Consider the following 19,115-nt stretch of genomic DNA (forward strand, 5'->3'; position numbering starts at 1 on the left):
CTGACATATAAATAAATAAAATCTTAAAAAAAATAAAATAAAATCACATATCCAGTGTTAGCCTCTAACATTTTATGTTTAAAATAAACACATTAAACAAATATTTTAAGTGTTTCTCTCTTAGTGATATGTGAACAATACTCTATTAACTGCCTAAAATAAAATAGAAAGTATCAAGTTTAAAAGCTCCTTTTCCCATTACCACCTCCTCAACACACAGAGCCACACACTTCCTCGGTTTACAGCTGTTGCTTTGGGAAATGTCAGAAAGGCTACCATCTGTAACCCCACATTTCATTCCTAAGCCAGAGTTAGTCTGCATTTAGCTCTATCATTATAATCTATACCAAAAAAGATAGCCCAATAGAAAATCTCAGTAAAACCTAGTTTCAGAAGACCTTTTCTATTCTTTTTGATAGGAATATCATCCTACCCTTACAGATTTCTATGGGTTTGGTTTGGTTTGGTTTGGTTTGGTTTGGTTTGGTTTGGTTTGGTTTGGTTTTAAAGAAGTTTTCTTGGGGCACCTCGGTTGCTTAGTTGGCTAAGCACCTGCCCTCGGCTTAGGTGACCCAGTCCTGAGCCAAGCTCTCTGCTCAGGCAGAAATATGCTTGTCCCTCTCCCACTGCCCCCCACCACCTCTTCTCCCCCTCCTCCCTTACTCTCCGCCACCGCCCTCCCTCCCCTGCCAGCTATTAATGCTCTCTCTTGGATTAAAAAAAAAAAAAAAATCTTTAAAAAGAAAAGGTTTTCTTGGCTTTTGTTTTGGGGGTTTTTTTGTTTAGTTTTAGCAGAGGGTATCTGTCTTTTATGACCTACTATCAAATATACCCTTTCCTATATTTGGTAACATTTTTTTGCCCTAAAAGGAATGAAGTATATCTTTGAATTTGAATGATTTTTGAGCACTTATACTCCATAGATCATTGATTTTTTTACATCACAGAAAATCCTTGATTCTTTTTTAGCTTTCTCTGTAGGAAGCAAGAGGCCCGTGGCCTTTTATGATCCCCTACTTATAAACTCAGTGTTGGAAACTTGACATGTGTGATCTATTTCTTTTCATCTTTATAGTTCTAAACTCCTTATTTTTCTAGTTGTCCTCTTACATGTATAAATGCTTTATGTAAGTGTAACACCTGTATTTTAATTCATGCCTGGACTCAAAATACTCAAAATTGATAAATACTCATTTTAATATGACTATTTGCAGAAAGACCTTTTTTTCTAATGATTATTTTTTAATCATTTTGTATTCCTGAACAAAATTCAGGAATTTTAAAATATTATGAAGAAGAGATCTCTGTGGTGACATATAAAACTATAAAATACTTTTTAGATTTGCATTATAGAAATTAAATAAAGTGCTTTATACCAGCTTATGCAGAAACTAAGTTTGCTTAAGCCACAAAATTGAATTCAGGCCGATAAGCTTTTACAGTGGATTTTAAGGGAGGCTAATTGGTGTTTAGAGCAAAGTTTAAAGTGAACTAGAAGATACTTCATTAATGGTTTCCATTTTCCAAGGCTTTTCACTCAACATTTTCTAGATGAGTAAAATTTTTAGAGCCACTGTCTCAATATTTTAAAAGATAGCATAAGTATGTATAAGATCCAAGAATCTAGATACACTCAAGAGAACCAGACAAGAAATAGTTCAGTAAACAAGAGCTTCTGCCCATTCTTGCAGGTTTTAACTTATTTTAAAGCCCAGCTTTTAGAGGATATCATATGTATATAGTAATTCATATCTTGAGTCCATACACCCCACATATCTATGATCTTAAGTTATTAGTCAATGTCTATCTGTGTCTTCTGTGAATCAGAGAATGCTTTTATGGTTCATGTTTCCATCACCCTATTCACATTTCCACTAAGCAACAGTATTTCCCAATCATCTCATTTCCTCTGGTAATTGGGTTACCTACTGTAGAAGTGAATCATCAAAGAAGTTACTGAAGAGGAGAAGTCTTCAAGGCTATCATCCATGTTCTCTTCCAGAATTTGGACTAGAGCTTTACTTCTTAGCCATAGAAGGCACTGGAATATTGTTGTAGCTTTGGGGAATGTAGACTCCCTCCTGAACCTGTTGCCCTACAAGAAGCCAGAATACCAGAGCCAAACAGGAAGTTGAGTCCCCATAAGACAAAATTAAAAAAAAAAAAAGACAAAATTTTCTACTCATATTTTCATAAAGTGTTGCCACTCAGAGTATGAAAGCCTAACCTCAACTCACAGGCCAAAGTTGGAAGAAAAGAGAGCTACTCAATTCCCTTAACTGTCAAAGACAGCATCATCTGCCTTAACACTGCATTCTATTACCATCCCAGGAGTCCTGCCAAAACTCACATTGCACTATCTTTTATGTAAGGGCAAACCTTTAAACACCATAGCAACTCAGAACAGGCACAAACAAGAAGAATCTAACAAAAAGTTATAATATGCTGGACTGTGAAAGACTAGTTACAGAGTTGTATATACTTAAAATCTCCTTACTGATCTCTAGTTTCCTGTTTCCATGGTGATTTAACACATAGTATAGATCTCCATTTCATATACCATAAACAGTAAGACACAGAAATTAACAAAGCAGAGCAATTTCAGTAATTTCAGGTTATTTAGAGAGACCTTGGTCTGTTTCCTGAGCCTATTTTCAATGCACACTTGGTGCGTATTTGGGAGATAAATCATAGTACACTTTGTGTTTTATCTTTCAGTGTGAGCTTAATGGTGGATAATACATGAGATTTATGTAGCCCTACAGCATTAGTGTCCCTTACCCTCTAGTATTTTCTTAGCTGCAGCCTTCTGCTTTTTCTAATTAATTGCCCTTGTTTAGGTGATTTGGGGGCAACTCAGATGAAATGTAGCAGGCAAGAAGGACCCTGGTTCCAATAATCTCCCATTCACAAAACACAAACAGAAATTATTTCATTCTTCCTTGAAGTTTGTTAAAGTTCCATATTCTTAGACATGCATTTTCATAGAAGATGCTAATTTGATATTTGAAAATGCCCCATAAAATATTTTTGATGTTCCACAAAACATGTTTGTAAAAAAGTAACACATATTCCTCAGTACACAGATGAAAGAAGTAGCATAGACATTCTGTTTGCCATTTTTTTTAAACTTTATTTTTTTCAGTGTTCCAAGATTCATTGTTTATGCATCACACCCAGTGTTCCATGCAATACGTGCCCTCCTTAGTACCACTACCAGGTTCACCGAACCCCCCACTCCCCTCCCAACCAAAACCCTCAGTTTGTTTCTCAGAGTCCACAGTCTCTCATGGTTCATCTCCCCCTCCGATTTCCCCCATCTCACTCCTTTCTATCTCCCCATGTCCTCTGTGTTATTTCTTATGTTCCACAAGTTAGTGAAACCATATGATAACTGACTCTCTCTGCTTGACTTATTTCACTCACCATAATCTCTTCTACTCCCATCCATGTTGGTACAAAAGTTAGATATTCATCCTAACTGATGGAGGCATAACACTCCATAGTATATATGGACCATATCGTCTTTATCCATTCGTCTGTTGAAGGGCATCTTGGCTCTTTCTACAGTTTGGTGACTGTGGCCATTGCTGCTATGAACATTGGGGTACAGGGCACCTAGGTGGCTCAGTTGTTAAGTGTCTGCCTTTGGCTCAGGTTATGATCCCAGGGTCCTGGGTTCGAGTCCCACATTGGGCTCCCTGCTCAACAGGAAGCCTGCTTTTCCCTCTCCCACTCCCCCTGCTTGTGTTCCCTCTTTCACTGTGTATCTCTCTGTCAAGTAAGTAATAAAATCTTTAAAAAAAATAATAAAGTGAACATTGGGGTACAGATGGCCCTTCTTTTCGCTACATCTGTATCTATGGGGTAAATACCCAGTAGTGCAATTGCAGAGTCATAGGGAAGCTCTATTTTTAATTTCTTTTTTTTTTTAAAGATTTTATTTATTTATTTGACAGAGAGAGATCACAAGTAGATGGAGAGGCAGGCAGAGAGAGAGAGGGAAGCAGGATCTCTGCCGAGCAGAGAACCCGATGCGGGACTCGATCCCAGGACCCTGAGATCATGACCTGAGCCGAAGGCAGCGGCTTAACCCACTGAGCCACCCAGGCGCCCCTATTTTTAATTTCTTAAGGAATCTCCACACTGTTTTCCAGAATGGCCGCACCAACTTGCATTCCCACCAGCAGTGCAAGAGGGTTCCCCTTTCTCCATATCCCCTCCAACACACGTTGTTTACTGTCTTGTTGATTTTGGCCATTCTACCTGGCAGTAGGTGGTATCTCAATGTGGTTTTGATTTGAATCTCCCTGATTGCTAATGATTATGAACATTTTTTCATGTGTCTGTTAGCCATTTGTGTGTCTTGCTTGGAAAAGTATCTGTTCTCTGTTTGCCATTTTTGTTCATCAAAACGTCTCTCGGTTTCTTGTTCTCATTGTGCTAAATCACAACATGCCAGTTATTTCACTCTAGTTTATGGCAGTGATCCTGAAGTGATCCCATTTTGTAAGACCGGTTTCTCTGGTAAATTTGACTAGTGTCTTCTTTTATTCCTCATAGCACCTATTTTTAAAAGACATTTATTTTAAAGTAAGACTACATAAATAATACATAGTTAATACTTTTGAACCTTACCCTACTACAAGAATACCTTCTACAATGATGGGGAACTGGGTCCTCTTACTAATAACAACTATGTGTGTATATATTTATTTGTGTGTAATTTGGGGGTTACAAGTTGTCAAGAAAACAGTAAATTATAGTAAAACAGTATGAAAATGATTTAACTTTCTTTTAATGACTGAGAAGAGATACCAATATCTTTTTGTCTTTGCAGATATATATTACCATTAGGTTTCATTATAGAAGTAGAAAAATGACCAAAGACCCCCTTGATAGTTTAGAATTGGTTGCTTTATAGCTGATTAATATGATAATATATCATAGTTATAATATGATAAATACATATTTATCAACTTTTTTAAAACTTTAACTTCAGGGGCGCCTGGGTAGCTCAGTGGGTTAAGCTGCTGCCTTCGGCTCGGGTCGTGATCTCGGGTCCTATGATCGAGTCCCACATTGGGCTCTCAGCTCAGTGGGGAGCCTGCTTCCCTCTCTCTCTGCCTGCCTGTCTACTGTGGTCTCTCTCTGTCAAATAAATAAATAAAATCTTTAAAAAAAAAAAAAAAACAACAACTTAAGTGTTTACTTAAAAACACTTAGGGGAGCCTGGGTGGCTTGGTCAGTGGAATGGCAGCTTGTGATCTTGGGGCTGTGGGCTTAAGCCCCACACTGGGTGTAGGGATTACTTAAAAATAAAAAAATCTTTAAAAAGAAATAAAATTTAGACCCTGTTCTCTAAATAACTCAGGTATTTGAATCATCAAATTAGATTTGGAGGACATGGGAATTTAGTATTTTAGTGTTCTAGTTACCATCTATCTCACTGTCCTTTTCCATATTCTATTTTTTTTTTTTTTTTGAGGTCTTATATTTAGAAGTATAAGAAACAGGTTCCTGGGTGGCTTGATTAAGCATCCAACTATGGATCGTGGCTCAGGTCATGATCTCAGAGTTGTGGGATTGAGCCCCACATAGGACTGTGCATCCAGCAGGGAGTCTTAAGATTCTCTCTCCCCCTCTCCCTCTCTCCCTCTGCTCCTCTCTTCCTCTCAAATAAATAAATCTTTAAAAGTATAAGAAATGGATACTAATATTTAAAGAGGGTACATGGTTGTGTTACTTTCAGGGCAGTTTTGTTTATTTTGTTTGTTTTTTTATTTTTTGAGATACTAATTCTGTTAATTAGGGTGACCAGTGTGGAATCCTGTACCTCACAATTTGTGCTTGCTCTGTTTAAGATTATTTATTTTAAATAGCTTCTCTTAAAGAAGAGTTTAAATGAGCACAGTTGTTTGTCACACGATTTGTGAAGAACTGTTCCACTGGATGAGGAGACACAATCGCCTCTTTCTCTTTTCCTATTTAAATACTAGTTCCTAATAGTTAAAAAGAGAAAAAAGAGGCATACATGGACTCTAATGGGTTTTGGTTTCCATGGTGATAAGTTTTCAGCTCCTGACACTGCATGCCACCTGGTGTTTCCAAGCCAAAAGCTTTGATGTATTGGAGACCCGTGTTTTAATCTTGTACTAAAGCTGAAGCTAAGAACTATCTAAACCTCTTTTTCTTTTAAAAAATGGTACATTTTCCATGTAGGAGAAGTCTTGGCGCTCCCACAGGAGTGCTTCCATATCTCCAGAGAGTTGCCCTTTCACATTCGATGTGTCAGAGCTCCATTTTGGATGAAGTCACAGTAGACTGGGGCACAGCCCTGCTGTCTGGCCGTCCCTCGTGTCGCTATTCCCCGGCACACCAACTCTGCATAATTCTCTAGTAGTCTAGCAAACTACGTATTTTTCTTAGTCCTCCATAGCATTCCAGCCAGAAGTGCTACATAAGAATAGGTAGAACCTGAGAAACTCGTAACAGAAGACTTACGAATGAAGCGGATCACTCCCCGGGATCATCAGCCTGACAGAGCCTCAGATCAGGTTTCAGTGTGTACCAGGGAAACCATATACAATCTGTGATCTTTATGGAAATTCCAAACTTCAGAATTCAGAACTGTCACAGAACTCTACCACCTAGAAGTGTACTGTCAAAAAATAAATCAGGAGACAGGTTGTTAAAAGTCTATATTAAGAATGTCAGTGAACATTTCTGGAGGCTAGGGAACAAAACCTTGGATTGAATTCAGTGTCAGGCTTAAAGGTTTAGAATGCAGCGGGGCTCCCGGCTCTCCTATAAAACTTGTATTTGCTTTCCAAAATAGCTTGATCAGCAATGCCTACAAGTTTTACTTTGATTTGCATAGATAAACTTTATTGAACATAGTAAGCTACAGCACGGTGCCAGGTGTGAATCCACACTCAATAAAGAGAAGCTGCTCTTCTTAACTGGGAATTTATTCAACAAATACTTACCAGTCACCTACGGAGTACAACAGTACCTATCACAGGCACTGAGGACATAACATAAACAGACCAGACAAAAGTCCCTGCTGGCGCTGAGCTTACACACTAATAGCGAGAGTTTACATGTGGTAAAGAAGGGGCAAGCTTTACTTCCTATAGGAAATTTTTCCTAAGCTCCTTTCCCCCAGATGCTCCCTGTGTCTCCCCCACACACCTATCTTTTCCCATAGCTGCATCATTCTTAGAGCCTTAATAAGTAGTTAAAGGAAGAAAGAAAGGAAAGACAAATGAAAACATTGAAATCCGTAAGGGATTCAAAATGTGATAAGGACTTTATGTAAATCTTCAAAGAGATCGTGAAGCAGCATTCCTGAAAAAAATGTTTGTTAGCAACCTGAAGGTTAAGTTTGAGGAAGAGACTTCTGAAGATAATCAGAAGATGGGCAAATATCTTTTGAAGAAATAGAGAAAAGAGGTCACATTTGAATGGAAATGGGGAAAGGTAGTGTGATTTACACCACCCCAATTTACAGCATACAAAACAGATGTCGGAGATAGGGAAGGGGATAAATAGTTTTGTTTTTAAGATCAAGATGGCAAAATGACACAGTTGAAAGTAAAATAAGATAGTGGGAGAGACAGATTCGGAGTGAGGAAACAAGAATCAGGTTTAGATATGTCTATATTGATTCAGAAAAAGACTAAAAAGAGTAAGGTAAGCAAATAGATAAAAAATTAAAATTTCCATCATTTGTAACTCTGAGAACACCATACAGAGTTCCATTGATTTTAGATAACATGAAATAAAACATAAAACCCTAGCTCTGCCTTCAGAGATTTCATTACCAAGCTCAATAATATAAACACCATGCAAGTTTTTTTTTTTTTTTTTTTTTTTTTTTCAAACATTTGGAGGTATGGAGGATCTTTTATTAAATGCTTGGCCACCATCCCTACCCTGAGTCTTCCTCTTGGAGGAAGTCACTTAAGAGGTGAGTTTTTCAAGGAAAACAAGGTCAGCTTTCAGATTTTAATTTCCTGTAATATATAAGTTAACTTGGGGTGGTAATCAGGATGAAAAATTGTCATAAAATTTAGACAAACATTAATAAAATGAGTATATGAAACACTTTCATATAAAAAGAATCTAAATGATTATGCAGTTTACAATGAAAATGGTATAGTATTAACATGTAGATTATAAGAAGTTACAAATATCTGAATCTTTGTAGCAAGTTTTGATGTAATACTGTCATTAGATTTAGCTGATTAAACTTATCTTCTTACAGATGTGCCAAATACTGGTGTAAACAAACCTAGAGTTTCTGACGCTGTCCACCCCAACAACTATCTCATCAGGACAGAGCCAGAACAGGGGACCCTCTATTCACCAGAACAGACATCTCTTCATGAAAGTGAGGGTCTGTTGTATTATCTTTTAAGTATCGATTTGTTTTTAATTTGTGCTATTTGAAAATGAGCGTCAGAAGTGTAAAATAAATATATTTCCTGCTGGTTTCATTCCTTCAGGATCATTGGGTAACTCAAGAAGTTCAACACAAATGAATTCTTATTCTGACAGTGGATACCAGGAAGCAGGGAGTTTCCACAACAGCCAGAATTTGAGTAAAGCAGAAAATAGACCTCAGCATTCATTCATAGGATCAACTAATAACCATTTGGTGAGAAATTCAAGAGCTGAAGGACAAACACTGGTTCAGGTAAGCCAAGCACATCGAGAGCCTTGTGAAGAAATAGCCTCCTAACCGAGTATCATTTGTAAGTGTTCTGTATTAGATGTAAAATCAGTTCGTACAGTTCTGATCTTATAGAATGGACAAAGTAGTAAAACCATTTTAACACTATTCAGGTCTGTGATATTTAAAAAAAAAAAATCTTGTAGGAATTATTTATTAGCTCATATTAATGAATTCTGACAAATTCCAGATACGGGAGAATAATTTTTTTTAGAAGAAGCAAGTTTGGCATGGAAGGAAGAGTCCAGGGCAGGAGTATGAGAAAACTGGGTGGATCATTGTATTCTCTCTAGGGGTCATGCATTCCTGAAAATGATAGAGCTACAATATGTTCTAGAGAATCCTAGAGGGCAGAGCACTATTCTCACACCTGAATAAAATGGGACTGGCCTGTTCCAACCAAAGTTTTTTGCCTTCACCTTTGGAATTGTTCCCTGTAATCACAGTTCTTTGTTAGAATGTAGTTACTCTTGGGTGCCTGGGAGGCTCAGTGGGTTAAGCCTCTGCCTTCAGCTCAGGTCATGATCTCAGGATCCTGGGATCGAGCCCCACATCCAGCTCTCTGCTCATCGGGGAGCCTGTTTCCCCCTCTCTCTCTGCCTGCCTTTCTGCCTACTTGTGATCTCTCTCTCTGTCAAATAAACAAATAAAATTTTTAAAAAAGAAAAAAGATTGTCTATACTCTTGCCTATGGAAGATTATCATATACAAGTGTAGCCATTCTGTTAAGTTAGGATTTTCTAACTTGTTGGTCAAAAAATAAGATGGCCTGTGTATATGTTTACAAAAACTCCTTAGCTCCTCCCACACTGCCACTTTATTCACATCAGTCCACTAGCATGGACCAGAATTAATGGAAGCAATAGGATCCTGAATGAGAGTAACCAGTGAGGATAACAATCTGTCCAAGTACCCTAGTGATTTCTGTGGAGCTGAAAAATGGCAAGATCATCCAAGAAGTTAGGCAGCCACCAATCTTCCGATGATGTAATAGAGGGAGCCCTACAGTTAACACCACAGTGGACCAGGCTTTACATGCCGAAGGAGAAACACGAGAAGGCTTTGGCACTTTGGCTCAACAATTTAGAAGAAATTTTTTTTTAATGGATTTCTTTTTTTTTTTTTTTTTTTTTTAAGATTTCATTTATTTATTTGAGAGAGAATGAGAGGGGAGAGGTCAGAGGGAGAAGCAGACTCCCTGCCAAGCAGCGAGCCCAAAGTGGGACTAATCCCAAGACTCCAGGATCATGACCCGAGCCGAAGGCAGTTGCTTAACCAACTGAGCCACCCAGGTGCCCAGAAATTTTTAAGTAATGAGAAACATTTCTGTATTAAAGTAAACAAAAATACAGCTCATGAATTTTTTTTCTTGTCCAATCATCATGTTCCTATTGCATGCATTTTTAAGCCAAGCCGCACCCCCAGTCCTTAGAGTATACATTTATTCCTTTGCCGATAGGGATGCTCTGATGGGAACGTGTGAGCAGCTTTGGACTAAGTGCTTACCGGAGTTTATCTGCTTAGGTGAATTTTTATATTGGCTGGTTTGATCACACTTTAGAATAGTAATGATCTTAACTACAAAAATTTGTTGTCTCCCCGCCCCCCGCAAAAGTGGGCATGTTACCTCTTTTTTCTCAACTTACGGTAAGCTGATTTTGTTCCTAGAGCTGAAGAATTAGATTGCAAGGGGGTCTCTGAAATCTCTTGATTTGCATGTAGTCTGAGCAACACATTTCTAGCTCTTAGACCAAGGATCCCATTTTGGTAGGAAATCACTCATATGTGAGATCTTCTTAACTTATTTTTAACACTATTTCTAAACGCTGAGCACAGATTTTAACTTTCCAACTGTCTACTCATTTGAAAACTCCCTCTTTCTTGCCTTGTTGTTTTATTTACCATCGCTTTCCCACCCCAATCTTCTCTCCATGGCTGTTGCCCTTCCAGAGTTGTTGAGTTTGAGCACGCATAGGTCTACTTGCTTGTCTTCCTAAGACAAATGATTCTTCCTCTTAATGACATCTAAGAATGTACAGAGTCCTTGCCTTATTCCAGTTTGTCCTCTTAGTGTCCTAATTTAAAAAAGCGAGAGGGGGTTGGTGGGAACGGTACTCCAGGAGCCTAGTCCTGGGCTTGCAGCTCAGCACCCTGTTGTCAGATCCTAGGCCTGTTCCTCTCAGGCCAGTGCCCCAGTCCAGCCACCATCCCTCAATGTGCTGCATCAAGAAAGGCCTCTGAGACCTAGTGTTTGCAGGAGTCTACAGATTCATAGTAGGACCATCCATAGCAGAAATGTTCTTCATTTCCCATTCTGGTCTTTTCCAGCTGGCTAGCCAAGAACCCACCAGAGACTTTGAGCATTCCTCCTGCTGCAACAGATTTGGGGGTACTTTTTTGCATCTCTTTAAATCCACCAGCCAAAGTTAAGAGCTCATACATCAAAGGAGGTAGAAAGAAATGCCCAAAATGACCAGGAGCCACACCTGAGCCAAAAGAAGAGAAATTTGGCTGGAGTACCTGTGCAACCAAGCTGTCCTTTGAGAGTAGATAAACAGAGGAGAGCTTTGGACCCCAGGTCCTATGCAAATATTCATTTATTCCACATTGAGAGAACATTCCTTTTGTTAATGGGGCCAGTCCATAAAGATGAGTAAATTATAGACAGTCCTCTAGCTACATTTAGATTGATGCATTCAAATTTTGTTTTGTTTTGTTTTGTTTTGTTTTACATAAATGCATTACCTTGGCCAAAGTTTGACTCACAGGGCACAAAATAGATTGTTCCAGTGACCCTTTACACTTGCAGTACAGCATATTTTTTATTATAGTATAATTAACATACAGTGTTATATTAGTTTTAGATGTACCGTATAGCAATTCAACAATTCTATCTATTGCTCAGTGCTCATCACTATGAATGTTTTCTTAATTCCCTTTATCTGATAATTTCACCCATCGCCCCACCTGCCTCCCCTCTGGGAACCACCAGTTTGTTCTCTGTATTAGAAGTCTGTTTTTAATTCCATTGTCTTTTTTTTCTTTGTTCCTTCATTTGTTTCTTCAGGTCATGTGAGTGAAATCATACGGTATTTGTCTTTCTTTCTTTCTTATTTCACTTAGCATTGAAAACAACATCTTACCTGTTGTGAAAAATGCATAGGCAAGAGGGTAAAATATATAAAGACGAAAGAAAAAGGAATATTAAGTATTCTTCAGATCTCTCTTTAGTAGTTGGTTTTTAGTATTCTGAAGGAGAAAAGATAGAGGTTAAACTACCAAGAAAAGGTAGACCAAGTAAAGCACAATAAGGACAAATACCCAGCTCTAAAGCATAAAAAGGAAAAAACAGTGAATTCACGTTCTTTAGTGAGTTATGTGCATTTTGTTTCTGTAATGACAGTGGACACAAAACCCTGGATAAACCCATTCTCTTTTCTCCCCCCTTTCATCAGCCATCAGTAGCCAATCGGGCCATGAGAAGAGTTAGTTCAGTTCCATCTAGAGCACAGTCTCCTTCTTATGTTATCAGCACAGGCGTGTCTCCTTCAAGGGGGTCACTGAGAACTTCTCTGGGTAGTGGATTTGGCTCTCCGTCAGTGACCGACTCCCGACCACTGAACCCCAGTGCATACTCTTCCACCACGTTACCTGCTCAGCGGGCAGCCTCTCCATACGCCACACAGAGACCCGCCTCCCCAACAGCTGTACGTCGGATTGGGTCAGTCACCTCCCGGCAGACCTCCAATCCCAACGGACCAACCCCTCAGTACCAAACTACCGCCAGAGTAGGGTCCCCGCTGACCCTGATGGATGCACAGACTCGAGTAGCTTCCCCATCCCAAGGCCAGGTGGGGTCGTCGTCCCCCAAACGCTCAGGGATGACTGCCGTACCACAACATCTGGGACCTTCACTGCAAAGGACTGTTCACGACATGGAACAATTTGGACAGCAGCAGTATGAAATTTACGAAAGAATGGTTCCACCTCGCCCAGACAGCCTGACAGGTGAGTGCAAGGCGACAGCACTACATAAAGCCCGGGGAGGAAGCCTTGTGCGCAGTTGTGCAGTCGGAGCTGAAACAGAGCACGATGAAGTAGGAAAAGCTCATGTTTTTCTCTCAAAGTTTACATTGCTGACGTCAGGCCGACTTCTTTCAAGCTCTAATTCTTAATGCATGAAACTGTGTACATGTCTATCAACCAGAAATCTTTTTTCACAAGGAATACATTCTTCCCTCTCCCAATATTAGGATATGAAAAGTACGTTTTTGCATTGTAGAAGCACTGGTTGGAATTCTAAGCTGTTTGTTGGGTTTGGGTTTTGTTTTTTAATGAAAGAGTTTTCACCAGCTAAGCTTACCCCTCTCCAAACCCCTAAGTTATGTTAAAAGATGGTATCAGAATATCTCTTGAGATACTGAGCTTTTTTTTTTTTTTTTTTTTTTTTTAAGAAATGCTTTAATGTGGGGCGCCTGGGTGGCTCAGTGGGTTAAGCCGCTGCCTTTGGCTCAGGTCATGATCCCAGGTCCTGGGTTCAGGCCCCACATCGGGCTTTCTGCTCAGCGGGGAGCCTGCTTCCTCCTCTCTCTGCTTGCCTCTCTGCCTACTTGTGATTTCTCTCTGTCAAATAAATAAATAAATAAATCTTTAAAAAAAAAAAAAAAAAGAAATGCTTTAATGTTACACAATATGGATTTTTCTCACCAACTGCCTTGATTTTAGCTTCACGACAGGAAATTCACAAAGCTCCTATGATTACCTTCAAATGCCACTCGGATTAAATCAGAAAGACATCAGGAAGGTGCTTGATATTACAGCCATTTCCTTCTGGGTATTTTCATGAAGGGTTTCCCACATAATATATAGACATTGTTCTTTTTATCAAAATGAAACTTATCTTTAGTTAGTGTTTTAAGTTACAAGTGTTTAAACTAACATATAAACAATGGGGAAAAAATTAAAACTCTATAAGAAAATATGGAATGCAAAGTGAAAATCCCAAGCTCCTCTACCCTCACTCAGTCCCACCCACCAGTGTATGTGTCTGTGTTCATATGTATAAGTATATATATATTACATACACATGTGAACACATTGTTTTTTTATACTGATGGGAATTCTACTATATATTTATATACCTTATACATCTAGAAATATGTGTAATATACTTATCTTTTTTAATATGTCTGAGAGCTCCATTCTGTCAGTAGATGCCTAGGGCTCCAATTTTTATAGATGTATTATAATTAATTTAATCTCTTCCTTATTAATGGACATTTAGGTGGTTTTTTCATTTTTAGATATTAGAGAAAATGCAGTATATATTGTTAGCTCTATATTGTTCTGGCATATTTTGCACATAGATATTAAGATAACTATGAGATCCATTTCTTAAAGTAGAATTGCTGAGTCAAAAAAATGTGCTTATGTGTTCTTAAAGAAATACTGTCCTACTTCCTGCATTTCAGGAAAGCAGCACAGATTTCTATTTCCACCAATAGTTTTGAGTGTATCTGTCCTCCTCATCTTCACGAGCACTGCGTATTGCCAGTGCTGCATCTTGGCCAGTGGGATAGGTTAAAAGCTGCATCTCATGGTTTCCCATGCCCTTTATTGAGCTATGACTGAGGATCGTACATGTTTATCAGCCATTTTAGGTCTTTTCTACAAACCACAAGTTTAGGATTTTTGTCTGTATAACTTGTAAAAGCTTTTTATACTCAAAGTAAAATAGCTTCTTGTAATATGCTTCTCAAGTATTTTTTCCATTTTGTAACCTGTCTTTTGACTTTGTTTTTGATATTTCTTATCCAAGTTTTTAAATATTTGGTGTGGTAAAATCAATATCTTTTCCTTATGGCTTTTGAGAAAGGTAAAGAAGCCTTTTGAGACTTTCTAATTGAATAATTTTGCATGAGGAATTAATACTGAACTAGAATTTAGCTCAGAGAAAGTCCTAGTGAAGAAACCACCTCTTATTCATTCAGTCATCAGAGCAGTGCTTGGCTTAGATATTTTCTAGCATGCCTCTGAAAGTCTGCAGCAAAGTGAGGTAGGAATCATTTATGAAATACTGTCTCCCAAGGAAACCTTGAAAGATAAATAGTTCTGAGGATTTCTATACTCCCCTCTGTGAATGTATAGAATGGCTATGCAGAAATCTATGTTTGCAATAAAGTGAAGTAGAAACCCAGGAAAGGAAGTGAGTACATAAATTACTGTCTGTATTTAACTGTGAGATGGATGATCTCCTTTGGTTTAAAAAGCCTGCCTTCTGGGGACGCCTGGGTGGCTCAGTTGGTTAAGCAGCTGCCTTCGGCTCAGGTCATGATCCCAGCGTCCTGGGATCGAGTCCCGCATTGGGCTCCTTGCTCAGCAGGGAGCCTGCTTCTGCCTCTGCCTGCCATTCTGTCTGCCTGTGCTCGCTCTCTCTCCCTCTCTCTCTGACAAATAAATAAAATCTTTAAAAAAAAAAAAAAAAAAGCCTGCCTTCTGACATTGCAGGTGAAATTAGACGTTGTTTCAGGGGGGAAAAGGCAGACCTAGCCTATCACAGATTTTTTTTTTCCTAATATTTCCTTATATAAAGGGTGTAGAGAAGCTTTGCTTCTCATCTGCCTGCCTACTTATTCTGAATGTGGATCCTATTTCATGAATTCCTTTTCTTTTATTCTTACTTCAGAAAGTGTTTTACTTGTCATGATATTTACTATGGTTCTTGATTTCAAAGGATTAATAACCTTCTAACTGATAAGCCTGGAGCAATATTTTGAAATAGATTCAGACACTTGGATATTTGGTGATCATAAGTTCATTGATGATCCAATATGTGTAAAAATTACATCCTACATCAGAAAAATGTGCCTGCCCTAAAATACTACTTTAAGTAAAATCATAGCATGTCAAGAAAAGTTTTGGGAATGCAAGGAATACTATTTGGAAGATAAATTTGTATTTATTTCTAGTATCTTAAATATAAAGATTTTAAATCACAGGGAATATGTCATTGTAATAGCTAAACTAGTATGTAGAACTGCAAATAGAAACTATCGTATAAGTAAATAATATTGTGGAAGATCAGTGTTTTCCATTAGTTGGAGGGGGAGAGAAGACTATTAAAAATTAATTTGTGTGAATACTTCTGGAAAAATTATTTCTAATAACAATTATAGAAGATAATTTATCTTCCAGTTTAAAAGATACTTAGTTTTGGTGGACTTTCTACACATAATCATTTTACTTATTCTATAGAGGCTATGTTATTTTTTAATTTTTTTAAAATGTAAATCTATAGGATTACATTTTATTTGCATGCATGAATAGATGAACAAAAGTAGTAACCATCACTGTTACGTTATTCACAAAGATTCTAAAATCAAAAAGTAGTATATTTCACTCTAGTTCTGGAGCTTTTGTTTCCCATTATAGTCTGTCACATATAGTAATTTCATCTCACTAAGTAATCTTATAACAAGTGAATATTTACTGGATGCTTTTAAGAGTTATCAACAAGCTCTTTTTGTTACCTTTTCCACAAAATTATAGTAAATATGTACAATATTTGTGAATCCAATCATACTGCAAGGTTTCCAGTGAAGAATCTAGCCAGATCCTTGCAGAGCAACACTAACGTTCTGAGAATGCTGCAGAATGCTTTAGTCTTATTTCACGGAATAGTGGAGAGTGGTGGGAGCATGGCAGCTCAGATGACTTCAGGAGCATCCAGCGCCGGTGCCCAAGTGTTGAGTGAGCTACAGAATCTCACAGCAAATCACAAGAATTTGTGGCCCCACTGAGTGTTAAAATACCACCTTGTGTTGAAAAGATTACCAAGGACCATGGTCCGTTTACCTGCCTACTTTATATCACCATTGACAAATACAGTGCCTGTACCTTTTTTCAAAATACTCATGGGTTCCATAAAGAAATGGAGCGTTGCTCTACTAAGAGGAATGAGAAATCTGCAAGTGAATAAGAAGCTGAAATCCCCAAATGAGAACTTTACAGTAAGGATCACAATATCATCTTTAGAGTTATATTGGCTCCCATATCCCCCTGGTGGGCTGACCTGGCCCTTTAACTCATGGAGGGCTCTGATGAGTTCAAGATTGCTCACACCATGTCTCCTTGAGCCTTGAGGGTTTGATGTGTCCAGTGTTGAGAATTTCCTCTCAGCCCTATCAGGAAGCAGTTCTCTGATGGGAACGAATCTGACTTCTTTTTGGGCCCTCAGTTTCCTTGGTTTTGAAATGAGGTTTGCCCAGACCATCTCCCAATTGTATGATTGTTTAATCCTATGATCTTCATTTTAGCAAGTAGAGAGCCAGTAGCTAAAACCCACATTGGTTCATTTAGATTCTTTCCATGTCGCATTGCTGTCCAGGGTAGGTAATAATAATCATTCATCTCAGAAGCTCTACATATTCAAAACTTTCTTGCCACTCCTCAGTAAGCAACAGTATCACTCATGTTCAGGCCCATTTGCTTTTAATTCTGATATGATTAACAGAGCTAATAGGAGGTGAATGATCCTATCTTTTTGTAATTAGTTATTGTGTCAATTATTTGCAGTCTTTTAAAAAACAAGTGCTGACTTCAGATATGTTTATGCTTTCTCTTGCTCATATTTGGAATGTAACCTTAGTATTCTTACTAAGTGATAGACTTTACTTCCTAATATCGACAAATCATAAACTTCAGAGCATCATAATATTGAATGTACTAATTTACTTTCTCTAAGAAAATAAAATATTTGGGTTTGAACTGTACTTTTTTTTTTTATCACATGTCCCATTTAAAAAATGTTGACCTTTTAGTTATTAGCAATTTAAATGAAAGAATATTTCAAATGATTTGGTATTGATGTACTAACTTTATACTTTTCCTTTGCACTAGAAGGAAGGTAAACAAGAAGCTGGCATGTGGGTTCCTGCAAAAACAGCTATGTTTGTTTAAAAAAAAAAAGGAAAAATACAGTAACAACAAATAGTAATATAATACCTCATAATATTTAACAAACGTTATTAGTTTACTGATAATATTCTGAATTTTGTAACATAAAACTTCATGTTTTCCTGTAAAACTCATGGGTAAATTGAGAGACATATTCAAAAGTGTTCTTGAACATCAGCCTTTATCAAGCACTATTATGTAGACATTGTCTTAGATGTTGAGATTTAAGAGGTGTGGGACATGGTGGGCCCTGCCCCCAAAGAGCTGGTAGTCCAATCCTGTGGAGCAGCAAAGAGAATGGCCTGAACCATTGTTCTTATGTTTTAGCAATGAAAATTGTGTAACAGTAGAAGAGGACATTGTCTTTTTGGTCACCATGATAAAATAGCTTACAGTTGTGGGATGGATTTCAGAGTAGCAAACCATCTAATAATTTCCTATTTTTTCTTACAAAATTTACCTTTATCTGGCTGCCAGAGAAAGTTTCCCTCTAAGAATATATATGGTGTCTTTCATATCTGGCAACCTCCTTTTGTAAAACTCAGTAGGTTTGGTGTTTAGACTTAACATTTGGTCCTCTTAGTAAGTTCCTATTAATTGAGGCTTTTAACCTCAGCACAATTTTCTCAATTTCTTAATGACGTTATTTTCCTGCCTCTAGGCTTACGGAGTTCCTACGCTAGTCAGCACAGCCAGCTTGGGCAAGACCTTCGTTCAGCTGTGTCTCCTGACTTGCACATCACTCCTATATATGAGGGGAGGACCTATTACAGCCCAGTGTACCGCAGCCCAAACCATGGGACCGTGGAGCTCCAAGGATCTCAGACAGCACTGTACCGCACGGGCTCAGGTGGGCCTTGGCGCAGTTCAGCTTGATTCCCAAACACATAGGCCCAAGAGCAGAAGATTTTTATTGAGATTGGGTGCCCTGTTAGTATGAAATCATGTTGCCCATTTGATTGTCAGATAAGCAGCTGTGACAGCTGATCAATAAACCATAAAATAGAAGTTCATGTTGTACCTATTTATAGGTTATTTTTTTTAACCTTAGTTTTATCTAATCAGTGAACATGGTGATTATACTGTTAATTCACAGATAAGTTTATAGAGCTCTAAATCTGACTCTCCTTGGGTTTAAAACATACCAGATCTAGAAAGAAAACCTTTGTTGGAATATTCCTTTGTGATTTTTGTTGCCTGGAACGTATATTTAGAGAAGATCCCTTTATGAGTTATTTGCCTGTCTTCAGTTTAGCTTGTATGCAGCCCAAGTGTATTTCGTATTACTCCTTTTTAGATACTAGATGTCCTCTGAGTGTCTAAGTGTAGAGTGAAATAAATATTCCTTGTGATGGACCCTACCTGGGACAGAATACAATAACAGCATTTATAAAAATAGGGAGCTAATGCATCACACCTATGC

At 38.1% G+C, this 19,115-nt stretch overlaps 1 protein-coding gene and 1 long non-coding RNA gene across 11 annotated transcripts in view; one reads left to right on the forward strand and one right to left on the reverse strand.

Moving 5' to 3' along the window:
• The window catches only part of LOC125095438 (uncharacterized), a 38,561-nt gene extending 31,985 nt beyond the window's left edge, over positions 1-6,576 (reverse strand). Inside the window, exon 1 of the long non-coding RNA XR_007125884.1 lies at positions 6,505-6,576. This is a non-coding gene — a long non-coding RNA (uncharacterized LOC125095438). The remainder of the gene's footprint in view (positions 1-6,504) is intronic.
• The window catches only part of PKP4 (plakophilin 4), a 247,115-nt gene that overhangs the window by 176,620 nt on the left and 51,380 nt on the right, over positions 1-19,115 (forward strand). For 8 of the 10 annotated variants that reach the window (XM_047721819.1, XM_047721815.1, XM_047721821.1 and 5 more), the window contains 4 exons: positions 8,270-8,401; positions 8,511-8,701; positions 12,193-12,745; positions 18,354-18,542. In XM_047721819.1, coding sequence (XP_047577775.1) covers positions 8,270-8,401; positions 8,511-8,701; positions 12,193-12,745; positions 18,354-18,542 — 1,065 coding nt within the window. The remainder of the gene's footprint in view (positions 1-8,269; positions 8,402-8,510; positions 8,702-12,192; positions 12,746-18,353; positions 18,543-19,115) is intronic. The other 2 variants (XM_047721817.1, XM_047721818.1) reach the window with 1 other exon arrangement.

The sequence above is a fragment of the Lutra lutra genome, chromosome 3 (assembly GCF_902655055.1).
Source record: "Lutra lutra chromosome 3, mLutLut1.2, whole genome shotgun sequence".
Lineage (NCBI taxonomy): Eukaryota > Metazoa > Chordata > Mammalia > Carnivora > Mustelidae > Lutra > Lutra lutra.